Here is a 12830-nt window from a genome sequence, read left to right on the forward strand (position 1 = left end):
AACAGCAACTTACCTGAAGCATCCCGGGCTCCTTCTTCAGAAAACATTTACTTTCAAGGGAGGGAATCGGTTCTGGAACATTTCTTTTAATGTTATCAGAGATTTCGGGGAAGATGATTAGGCAAAAATGGCCCACATTCAACAAAAAACACTAAATCACTGAACAGAACACAATGCACTTCATGCACTTTTATCACATGTGAAACAGGAGAGATCTCGCAAATCTAAGGACATTCTCACAACTTCAAACTCAGTTTAGAAGACTGGAAAATCCATCCCTCATACTGATGGTCAACAGCTGCAAACTCTGCAACCTGACAGCTGTCAATATTCAGCCGTTTACATTTCACCCAGTTTTATCAACAAATTGCCAATGCAAAAGAAGAATCTTTTTGGTAAAATACGAGACGAAAACTAGAAGATCCCATTTCACCGTATCAAAATGCCAGGTCTAGCAACTTCTTAATTATGGTCAGAACTTTCTCCACTCCCTATCAAGACAAGAGGAGAGATGCAGAAAAGAGTGCTTCAAAGAAGGCTGACCAAGCACGACTGATATTTGGAAATGATGCTGTTTCACCAACACCATATTTTCAAAAGCAAGTGCTCTGAGTTGTGTATGGTAGATGTCCTCACATCTGGCAGGAAGATCACGGAGAATACCAAGGATACACAGGACTTCAGAAAGACCTCAGAGGATCTCAGGCAAGCAACCTTTAAGGTCTTCACAAGCTTTTCCAGTGGAATCCTCAATTCCAAACTCTGGCAAATGAATCTCCAGATCAGCAGCTGGAGCTTTCTTCCCCAGTGATTGTGCTTATGCTACACAGCAGCTCCATTTCCTCAGTAAAGAAACTTCTCCACTCGAACTCACCCTCTCCATAACAGAGGGCTCCATGCAATTGGAGAATTGCAGCTGCAGTAACCGAAAGCTCCACCACAACAGCTTGGCCCAGCAATAAAACCCACTCTGAGCTCGATCCAGGCCTTCACACATCCCCACCATCCCTTAGAATCGACACAAAGAAGTTAAGAAGGGATAAACAAATCGCAAAATGTCCAGCAGAATGTCTCCATGAAATTCGCTCTGAATGTTCTATGCTTTTTCAGCAACTGCAGACGGAACTGGTGTCTTCTCACCACAGAAGTGCACATGAGAGATGTTTAAAACTCTATAATCAGAGTGAAAGCTCTGATCCTAGTCCAGATTAATTTGGTCTTGAGAGAACCACACCAAATGCTGAAGCACAAGCACACTCACAATATCAATTGTGAGGGAGAATGTGGCAGTAGAATTTCTATCATAATATCAGAGCTGGGCTGCTCTGGAAGGTTTGCTGTGCTTGTGCAGGTATCAGCGTTGAGCATGACAAGGGGACACCCCATTTCTACTGAGGCTGATCCTGCAATGCTCAGGTTGGAAAAATGTGGCGCAAACACATTATAACCTCCTCCCCATCACATCCTGCAAATGCCACTTGAGAAGGAGAAAGGAGCCATCATCTCAAAACCAAGTCATGAGGAAGCTGCTCCAGACGTGCACCCCTACACAGGAACTCCAGCGAGCTGAAGTCCTGCCCTCCATCAATGCCCATCTCAAAAGAAGAGGGAAATGCTTCATCAAACAATATTCAGCATTGCGTTTCCTCTGACCAACACATTTTGCACAGTAACGATGCAGCAGCAAAAATTACATCCTTTGGAAGGAGATCTTCATCACCTCAAAGCATTTGTTGCCACTTCAATACCACACAGCACCTCAAGGTCCACAAAGACTCCAACTCCAGAACCTGAGAGCCTTGCAATGGATCCCATGCAGAAGCACCCTGTGCCCCTGCTGCCTCACAGTTTTCTCCAGGTATCCCTGATTCATCACAGGTATCCTTCATGAATTCTCAAGACAAGCACATCCTCACTCATTCCTGTCTTAAACATGGCCCATGGCCTTCCCAATGAATCCCACCTTCCTTAGGCGACTCATCCCTCTGCTCAAGGTCACATAAAAAAAAATAAATCAATGCCTTCCTCTGTCACTGCCAAAATCACTTCAATAAACATGCTACAGATTCGTGCCTTTACGGGAATAAAAAGATGCAATGAAAAAGATTATAGTAAAAGCCAATACTGACTTTCCTACTTTCTTGATGAGTCTGATGATAGAACCTAAATGCAGAGTTGTTGGTTCCACAGGGAACCAAGTATTTCAAGTTCCAAGTGTAAATTTGTGTCATTTCTCTTACAAGGAAAATGAAAGAGGAGAGGTTTTAATAAAGATCCAGAACTAATAACAACATGGTCAGAAGTCAGCAAAGCCGTAAAGTCAATACAAAGTGATCGGGGGACTGTTTCCACAACAACGTGTTTTGTATTCCTACCCCAAGCTCACACTGAAACACTACACACAATGAAGAGAGCTGCCTGCAAAGCAGCAGCTCGGGGCACCTCTCACTGAAACTGCCACTGATTTCATTCTAGGACACAACTCCTGCCCAACGCAGTTACACTCAGCTGTGCATGCTGAGTGCTCTGGGATGCCATGATACTTTATTTCTGCTTCTACATAACAACAAATTGCGAAATTCGGGATGGACACAGCGGTAGAGAGCAAAGTCCCTTTAACATTCTTATACACCCACCGCCCTCAGACTGCGGGGGCGGAGCATTATTACGAGCAAGAACTACCCAGGGGGCGACAGACAATGAGCAGAAGACGAACTAGGCGGCGAAGGGGGAGAGAGATGAGCAAGGCAGTGTCACTGACCGTGTGGAGGAGAGCGGAGGGCTCCGGCTGCGTGTCCTTGGGCGCGGCGCCGGGCGGCGGCGGAGGGAAGTTGGGGCTGAAAACCATGAGGTCGCTCTTGGCCGCGCCGTCCGCCACGCACAGGCTGCGGCTGTGGCGCTGCGAGTACGACCAGCTGCCCACTTCGCTGGCGCACACGAGCGTCGTGGGCCCGGGCCCCGAGAGCACGGCCGCCCGCGGCGCCCAGCGCGACGCCCCGTACAGCACCAGCGCCAGCAGGAACAGGCTCGACACGGCGCAGATCGCCACCACCAGCCACACGTTGGTCGCCGCGCTGGCCGCAGCGCCGCCCACATCCACGCCCACCGCCGACCGCGACCCTGACCCTGACGACGCCAAGGAAGATCCCGCGGCCAGCGCCGCCTCGTTGGCCTCGAGCAGCGACACGCTGAGCGTGGCCGTGGCCGAGCGCGCCGGCTCGCCGTGGTCGCGCACGACGATCAGCAGCGTGTGGCGAGCGCCGTCCGCCTCGTCGAGCGGCCGCGCCGTGCTCACCTCGCCGCTGTAGAGCCCCACGCGGAACGGGCCCTTGGCCCGCGGCTCCCACAGCTCGTAGCGCAGCCACGCGTTGTAGCCCGAGTCGGCGTCCACGGCACGGATCTTGGCCACCACCTGGCCCGCCGGCGCCCCCCCACGCCGCCCACGCCCACAGCGTGCCCGACCCCGACACCGGCCCCACCAACGACGACGACGACGATGACGAGGCTGCCTCGGCCGCCACGGCGCCCGCCTCCGGCGCCGAGCCCGCGGGCGGCAGCAGCGCCGGCGCGTTGTCGTTCTCGTCCAGCACGAAGAGCTGCACCGTGGCGTTGCCGCACAGCGGCGGCTCCCCCGCGTCCACCGCGCGCACCTCGAACTGCAGCACCTGCAGCTCCTCGTAGTCCAAGGGCTGCAGCGCCCACACGCGCCCGCTCTCCGCGTCCACCGACACGTAGCTCGACGCCGCACGCCAGCCGCTGCCAGCCGCGGCCCCAACGCCGCCCGCCGCGCCCTCCCACACCGAGTAGCTCACGCGCCCGTTGCCCGCCTCGTCCGGGTCCCGCGCCCACAGCCGCGCCAGCTCCGCGCCCGCCGCGTTGTTCTCCCGTGCCAGCACCGTGTACACGGCCTGCGCGAACAAGGGCGCGTTGTCGTTCACGTCCGACACCGGCACCCGCAGCCCGCGCCTGGCGCCCAGCGCCGGCGCCCCGCCGTCCTCCGCACGCACCTCCACCTCGTACTCCGACACCCGCTCCCGGTCCAGCGCCTCGCGCAGCACCAGCGAGTACGAGCCCGCGAACGTCGCCTCCAGCCCGAACGGCGCCGCCGGCCACACCCAGCACCGCACGCGCCCGTTCACCCCCGAGTCTCGGTCCGACACGCTCAGCAGAGCCACCACCGTCCCCACCGACGCGTCCTCCGGCACCGGCACCGACAGCGACGTCACCCACACCTCCGGCGTGTTGTCGTTCACATCCAGCACTTCCAGTACCACCTTGCAGTGACCCGACAGCGATGGTGTTCCTTGGTCTCTCGCTTCAATACGAAAATTAAATACACTAACTTCCTCGAAGTCGAGAGCGCCAGTGAGGCGGATTTCCCCTGTCTTGGCATTGATGGAAATCACATCTCTTCCACTCGGAGGAATGATGTTCGTCACGGCATATGTCACCTCACTGTTAATTCCCTCGTCCGCATCTGTGGCATTAACCCGCGTCACCAGCGTCCCCTCTGTAGCGTTCTCCGGCAGCGCCACTTTATACACCGACTGGTTGAACTGGGGCGCGTTGTCGTTTGCGTCCACCACCGAGATCACCAGCTCCATTGTCCCCGTCAAAGACGGCCGGCCCCCGTCAGTCGCCGTTAGCACCAACCGGTGCACGGGAATCGTCTCACGGTCCAGAGATTTCGTTAATACGAGTTCAAGTTCAATATTTCCATCGTTGGATTTTTGCAAATCCACAGAAAAATGCTCGCTGGGGCTGAGTGTGTAGGAGAACTGCGCGTTCGTTCCGATATCCGCATCCGACGCGCTCTCCAGAGGGAAACGAGACCCCGGCAAGGTGTTGAATTCCGCGATGCTGAGGTTTTTTCGGGCGGCGGGGAAGATGGGGGCATTGTCGTTGATGTCGGTGACCTCCAGCTGCACATGGAAGACGCGCAGCGGCCGCTCCAGCAGCACCTCCAGGCGCAGCGCGCACGGCGCGCTCTTGCCGCACAGCTCCTCCCGGTCGAGCCGCGAGCTCACCAGCAGCGCGCCGCTCGCCCCGCTCACCTCCACGCTCGCCCGCCGGCCCTGCGCCACCAGCCGCAGCCGCCGCGCCTCCGCCTCGCCCGCCTCCAGGCCCAGGTCCTGCGCCAGACGGCCCACCACCGTGCCGGCCTTGGCTTCCTCCGGCACCGAGTAGCGCACCTGCCCGCCCGCCAGCGCCCAGGCCGCCTGCAGCACCAGCACCCGCAGCACCGCACAGCAACGCTCGCCCATCCCTGCCGCCGCTGCTCTCGCCTCCGCCGCTGCAGCTCTGCCGCTCTTGCTGTGCCCGCCGGCCCCGGCCCGGGCCCCGCACGGCTCCCCGCCGCCGCCCGGACGCACCGGCTCTGCTGCCCGGCCCGCGCCGCCCCCCCGCGCTCACAGCCGGGCTCTCCGCCGCACCGGGGCGGAGCCGCCCACACGCCGTTCCTGAGCCTGCAGCGACACCGTGCGCTGCTCCGCCGTCTCATACGATCCGCGACCCTTACGGCCAGCTCCTCTGCTTTTTTCTTCCAACCGTGCTCGTCTTTCATTTTATCCCTCCGTTTGTTTGTTTACTTTTTTTCTTCTTCTTTTCCCTCTTCTTTACCCCTTCTCGTAACTCGCATGAAGCCTCCGCTGCCAATCAGCAGGAAAAACTACTCGGCTCCACCAACTCGACTGACGTTCCATGATTGTCAGACCACAGAATATTCTAATCCCGGCAAATGCTCTTGAGATCTATCTTCACCCAGCCATTATAGGTAAGCTCCTTGCGTACCGCTTATTCCTTTGCTGTTTTCTTTCTCCTCTTTGTCATCTTCCATTCTTAAATGCTTCCTTCATATCAGCATCTGTCTTTCTCTTCTCTCACTCCCTTTATATCCTCCTTTCTTGTTCTCCTTCCTTCCTGTGTACAGTGAGAGCATCTGTGGCATACCACTAAACTCGTCCGTTCTTCCTGGAATCTTTCCTTCCTTCTCTTCAGTGTCCTTACGCACACAAACGTCTCTTCTCTCTTTGCTTCTTCTTTCTCTCATTAATGAATGGATTCTTCCGTGGATTACATCACCCTCTCCATGGAGCACCAACACGCCTTGGGGAACAGTTCCCCTTCCTCTCTGCTGTGTTCTTTCATCTCTCCACTCAAGGAACAGACTTCCTGCTCATTTCCAGTCTATGCCAGGCTGACACAGTGATCTTTCACCTCACCTTCTGCAAGGAAACCACACTCATCAGGCCCCATCGTCTCCGGGGAGAGAATTCACAGCTCTCTGAAAACCAAGCCAAATCCCTAGGCACTTTTACCTTAGTGCAAACAGGCTTCACTAAGCACAAACAACACAGGGCAATCTGTTCTTCAGGGGTGAAACCATCATGGCCAAGCACACCAATACTTCCTGAACGATAAAAAAATACAGAACAAGCACAGCTCCCAAACACTCTTCATATGCCTCGATGAAGAACTATTCTTCAGACCTCATTTTCCACCTGCACGATGAATGGAAATTTCTGTCTTCATACTGCAGGCAGGCCATAACTGTCAGAAACACACAGCAAGAATGCCCAGCCCCAGGGGCATCTCCCCCGTGGAATGCCTCTGTGTAGCCTGATCCACAGGGTAAAGGCAACAAAGTCATTTTATCTGTGTCGTTTGCTCTCGGAACAGACGCCCGACTCCCAACACATCCACTCTAAGAAATGTTTTAGGGTCAGTTTTGCATCCGTGCTTCTGTTATGTATTTATGCTGTGTCTGGACAAAGAAGATAGAAAGGAGAGGAGGTAGTGGTGCTCTGCTGATCCAGAAAAGGAATCACAGAACTTTTCAAACTGGGAGGCATCCATTACGATCATTCAGTCCAACACCAAATCCAAGTACACTTGGTCAATCCAAAATGAAGAATCCATGACCAAAGATATAAAAACGGTACAACTGTCCTTCAGACTCATCCTTCGGGAACAGCAACTTACCTGAAGCATCCCGGGCTCCTTCTTCAGAAAAGGTTTACTTTCAAGGGAGTGAACTAGTTCTGAAGCATATTTTCTTCTAGAGAAATCTCTTCAGAGATTTATTGGAAAGATGAATAGGTGAAAATGACCCATATTCTGAGTCTCTAAATCACTGAACAGAGCACAATGCATTTCATGCACTTTTATCACATGTGAAACCGGAAAGATCCGGCAAATGTAAGGACATTCTCACAACTTCAAACTCAGTTTAGAAGACTGGAAAATCCATCCCTCATACTGATGGTCAACTGCTGCAAACTCTGCTAACTGACCGCTGCCAATATTCAGCCGTTTATATTTCACCCACTTTTATCAACAACTTGCCAATGCAAAAGAAGAATCTTTTTGGTAGAGCATGAGAAGAAAACTAGAACATCCCATTCCACCATATCAAAATATCACGTCTGGCAACTTCTTAATTATGGTCAGAACTTTCCCCACTCTCGATCAAGACAACAGGACAGATGTAGAAAAGAGAGCTTCAAAGAAGGCTGACCAAGCAAGACTGATATTTGGAAATGCTGCTGTTTCACCAATATTGTATTTCCAAAAGCAAGTGCTCTGAGTTGTGTATGGTAGATGTCCTGACATCTGGCTGGAAGAGCACAGGGAATACCAAGGACACACAGGAATGCAGAAGGACCTCAGAGGATCCCAGGCCAGCAACCTCAAGGGACAGAGGGGAATTCTAAGGGTTTCCAGTGGAATCCTCTATCCCATGCTCTGGGAAATTAATCTCCAGATCAGCAGTTGGAGCTTTCTTCCCCAGTGATCGTGCATATGCTACACAGCATCAACATTTCCTCAGTAAAGAAACTTCTCTACTCAAACTCACCCTCCCCATGACAGAAGACCCAAGCAACACTCCATGCCACTCAGAGAATTGCAGCTGCAGCAGCCAAACTGCAACACAACAGCTTGGTTGAGCAATAAAACCCATTCTGAGCTCGATCCAGGCTTTCATACATCCCCATCTTCCCCCACAATTGGCAGAAAGAAATTAAGAAGGGATAAACAAATGGCAAAATGTCCAGCAGAATGTCTCCATGAAATTTGCTCTGAATGTTCTATGCTTTTTCAGCAATCTCAGATGGAACTGATGTTTTTGCACCACAGAACTACACATGAGAGATGTTAAAAACTCTATGATCAGAGTGAAAGCTCTGATCCTGGTCCAGGGTAATTTGGTCTTGAGAGAACCACACCAAATGCTGAAGCAAAAGCACATTCACAATATCAGTTTTGGGGGAGAATGTGGCAGTAGAATTTCTATGATAATATCAGAGCTGGGCTGCTCTGGAAGGTTTGCTGTGCTTGTGCAGGTATAAGCATTGAACATGACAAGGGGACACCCCATTTCTACTGAGGCTGATCCAGCAAGGCACAGGTTGAAGAAATGTGGCACACATGCATTATATCCTCCTCCCCATCACATCCTCCTGCAAATGCCACTTGAGAAGGAGAAAGGAGCCATCATCTCAAAACCAAGACATGAGGAAGCTGCTCCAGACGTGCACCCCTACACAGGAACTCCAGCGAGCTGACGTCCTGCCCTCCAACAATGCCTTTCTCAACAGAAGAGGGAAGTGCTTCATCAAACAATATTCAGCATTGACTTCCCTCTGACCAACACATTTTGCACAGTAACGATGCAGCAGCACAAATTACATCATTTGGAAGGAGATCTTCATCACCTCAAAGCATTTGTTGCCACTTCAATACCACACAGCACCTCAAGGTCCACAGAGCCTCCAACTCCAGAACCTGAGAGCCTTGCAATGGATCCCATGCAGAAGCACCCTGTGCCCCTCCTGCCTCACAGTTTTTTCCAGGTATCCCTCATTCATTATAGGTGTCCTTTATGAGTTCTCAAAACAAAAATATCCGAATTCATTCCTGTCTTAAGACATAGCCCATGGCCTTCCCAATGAATCCCACCTTCATTAGCTAACTCATCCCTCTGCTCAAGGTCACATTTAAAAAAATAAATCAATGCCTTCCTCTGCCACTGCCACAATCACTTCAAAAAAGCATGCTACAGTTTCCTACCTTTACGGGAATAAAAAGATGCAAGGAAAAAGATTATAGTAGAAGCCAATACTGACTTTCCTACTTTCTTGATGAGTCTGATGATAGAACCTAAATGCAGAGTTGTTGGTTGCACAGGGAACCAAGTATTTCAAGTTCCAAGTGTAAATTTGTGTCATTTTTCTTACAAGGAAAATGAAAGAGGAGAGGTTTTAATAAAGATCCAGAACTAATAACAACGTGGTCAGAAGTCAGCAAAGCCGTAAAGTCAATACAAAATGATCGGGGGACTGTTTCCACAACAACGTGTTTTGTATTCCTACCCCAAGCTCACACTGAAACACTACACACAATGAGGAGGGTTGCCTGCAAAGCTGCAACTCGGGGCACCTCTCACTGAAACTGCCACTGATTTCATTCTAGGACACAACTCCTGCCCAACGCAGTTACACTCAGCTGTGCATGGTGAGTGCACTGGGATGCAACGGTACTTTATTTCTGCTTCCACATAACAACAAATTGCGAAATTCGGGAAGGACACAGAGATAGATGGCAAAATCCCTTTAATATTCTTATACACCCACCGCCCTCAGACTGGGGGGGCGGAGCCTCGTTACAAGGAGGAATTACCAAGGGGGCAGGAAATAATGAGCCTAGGACGAAACAGACGGCGAAGGGGGAGACAGATGAGCAAGGCAGTGTCACTGACCGTGAGAAGGAGAGCGGAGGGCTCCGGCTGCGTGTCCTTGGGCGCGGCGCCGGGCGGCGGCGGAGGGAAGTTGGGGCTGAAAACCATGAGGTCGCTCTTGGCCGCGCCGTCCGCCACGCACAGGCTGCGGCTGTGGCGCTGCGAGTACGACCAGCTGCCCACTTCGCTGGCGCACACGAGCGTCGTGGGCCCGGGCCCCGAGAGCACGGCCGCCCGCGGCGCCCAGCGCGACGCCCCGTACAGCACCAGCGCCAGCAGGAACAGGCTCGACACGGCGCAGATCGCCACCACCAGCCACACGTTGGTCGCCGCGCTGGCCGCAGCGCCGCCCACATCCACGCCCACCGCCGACCGCGACCCTGACCCTGACGACGACGCCGAGGATCCCGCGGCCAGCGCCGCCTCGTTGGCCTCGAGCAGCGACACGCTGAGCGTGGCCGTGGCCGAGCGCGCCGGCTCGCCGTGGTCGCGCACGACGATCAGCAGCGTGTGGCGAGCGCCGTCCGCCTCGTCGAGCGGCCGCGCCGTGCTCACCTCGCCGCTGTAGAGCCCCACGCGGAACGGGCCCTTGGCCCGCGGCTCCCACAGCTCGTAGCGCAGCCACGCGTTGTAGCCCGAGTCGGCGTCCACGGCGCGGATCTTGGCCACCACCTGGCCCGCCGGCGCCCCCCACGCCGCCCACGCCCACAGCGTGCCCGACCCCGACACCGGCCCCACAAACGACGACGACGACGATGAGGAGGCTGCCTCGGCCGCCACGGCGCCCGCCTCCGGCGCCGAGCCCGCGGGCGGCAGCAGCGCCGGCGCGTTGTCGTTCTCGTCCAGCACGAAGAGCTGCACCGTGGCGTTGCCGCACAGCGGCGGCTCCCCCGCGTCCACCGCGCGCACCTCGAACTGCAGCACCTGCAGCTCCTCGTAGTCCAAGGGCTGCAGCGCCCACACGCGCCCGCTCTCCGCGTCCACCGACACGTAGCTCGACGCCGCACGCCAGCCGCTGCCAGCCGCGGCCCCAACGCCGCCCGCCGCGCCCTCCCACACCGAGTAGCTCACGCGCCCGTTGCCCGCCTCGTCCGGGTCTCGCGCCCACAGCCGCGCCAGCTCCGCGCCCGCCGCGTTGTTCTCCCGCGCCAGCACCGTGTACACGGCCTGCGCGAACAAGGGCGCGTTGTCGTTCACGTCCGACACCGGCACCCGCAGCCCGCGCCTGGCGCCCAGCGCCGGCGCCCCGCCGTCCTCCGCACGCACCTCCACCTCGTACTCCGACACCCGCTCCCGGTCCAGCGCCTCGCGCAGCACCAGCGAGTACGAGCCCGCGAACGTCGCCTCCAGCCCGAACGGCGCCGCCGGCCACACCCAGCACCGCACGCGCCCGTTCGCCCCCGAGTCTCGGTCCGACACGCTCAGCAGGGCCACCACCGTCCCCACCGACGCGTCCTCCGGCACCGGCACCGACAGCGACGTCACCCACACCTCCGGCGCGTTGTCGTTCACGTCCACAACTTCTAGCACCAGGCTGCAGTGACCCGAAAGCGGAGGCGTCCCTTTATCTCTCGCTTCGATCTCCAGGTCATACGATTGAATATCCTCGAAGTCCAGTTCTCCGACAGTCCGTATTTCCCCGAGCTTCTCGTCAATTTTGAAAAGGTCCTGAATTTTAGCAGAAATCCCGTCGCTAAAAGCATAGTATATTTCTCGATTAATTCCCTCATCTTTGTCTGTAGCTGTTAGCTGGAAAAATACGGTTCCTGGGACCGTATTTTCCGGCAGCTGCACTTTGTACACCGACTGGTTAAACTGGGGCGCATTGTCGTTTGCGTCCACCACCGAGATCACCAGCTCCATGGTGCCTGTCAGAGACGGCCGGCCCCCGTCAGTCGCCGTCAGCACCAACCGGTGCACGGGAATCGTCTCGCGGTCCAACGCTTTTGTGAGTACCAGTAGTACGGCGATCTTATTTTCATCTTTGGATTTCATTTCCAAGCTAAAATATTCGCTGGGGCTGAGTGTGTAGGAGAGCTGCGCGTTCGCTCCGATATCCGCATCCGACGCGCCCTCCAGAGGGAAACGAGACCCCGGCACAGACAATTCCGCGATGCTGAGGTTTTTTCGGGCGGCGGGGAAGATGGGGGCATTGTCGTTGATGTCGGTGACCTCCAGCTGCACATGGAAGACGCGCAGCGGCCGCTCCAGCAGCACCTCCAGGCGCAGCGCGCACGGCGCGCTCTTGCCGCACAGCTCCTCCCGGTCGAGCCGCGAGCTCACCAGCAGCGCGCCGCTCGCCCCGCTCACCTCCACGCTCGCCCGCCGGCCCTGCGCCACCAGCCGCAGCCGCCGCGCCTCCGCCTCGCCCGCCTCCAGGCCCAGGTCCTGCGCCAGACGGCCCACCACCGTGCCGGCCTTGGCTTCCTCCGGCACCGAGTAGCGCACCTGCCCGCCCGCCAGCGCCCAGGCCGCCTGCAGCACCAGCACCCGCAGCACCGCACAGCAACGCTCGCCCATCCCTGCCGCCGCTGCTCTCGCCTCCGCCGCTGCAGCTCTGCCGCTCTTGCTGTGCCCGCCGGCCCCGGCCCGGGCCCCGCACGGCTCCCCGCCGCCGCCCGGTCGCACCGGCTCTGCTGCCCGGCCCGCGCCGCCCCCCCGCGCTCACAGCCGGGCTCTCCGCCGCACCGGGGCGGAGCCGCCCACACGCCGTTCCTGAGCCTGCAGCGACACCGTGCGCTGCTCTGCCGCCTCACACGATCCGCCACATCACCTCTGCCTCTGCTCCGTGGATGGTCATCTACTGCGCAGTTTCTTCCATTTCTGATTCTTTCTCATTCATTTTTCGTATCGCTCGCTGTTCCCTTGCAGACCATTCTTCATGTGTTGTTCTAACTTTTTCTTTCTGATTTCATTTTGCTTTTTTTCATTCAATTCCCTCTTTTTAGTCGTTTCGTTTCCTTTTTCTGTTCTTTCCACCGTCTTTTTTCTTCTTCTCTTTCTTCTTCATCATTGTCCTGTCGTTCCCCATTGTTTACTCTCTTCCTCTTCTTTATCCATCCTCCACTTTTTTATCCTTACCTGAATGGTGTCA

At 55.7% G+C, this 12830-nt stretch overlaps 1 protein-coding gene across 1 annotated transcript; it reads right to left on the bottom strand.

The window, feature by feature from the left end:
* Window positions 1–2665: 2665 nt before the first annotated feature.
* LOC117003491 (protocadherin alpha-6-like) lies at window positions 2666–5349 on the bottom strand. The gene is made up of 2 exons (XM_033073460.1): window positions 3480–5349; window positions 2666–3412 (listed from the first exon to the last, which is right to left on the bottom strand). The coding sequence occupies exons 1-2, from the start codon at window positions 5262–5264 to the stop codon at window positions 2666–2668; spliced, it is 2532 nt and encodes an 843-aa protein (XP_032929351.1). The 5' UTR covers window positions 5265–5349.
* Window positions 5350–12830: the final 7481 nt, after the last annotated feature.

Source organism: Catharus ustulatus, chromosome 15 (genome assembly GCF_009819885.2).
Source record: "Catharus ustulatus isolate bCatUst1 chromosome 15, bCatUst1.pri.v2, whole genome shotgun sequence".
In the NCBI taxonomy this organism is placed as follows: Eukaryota; Metazoa; Chordata; class Aves; order Passeriformes; family Turdidae; genus Catharus; species Catharus ustulatus.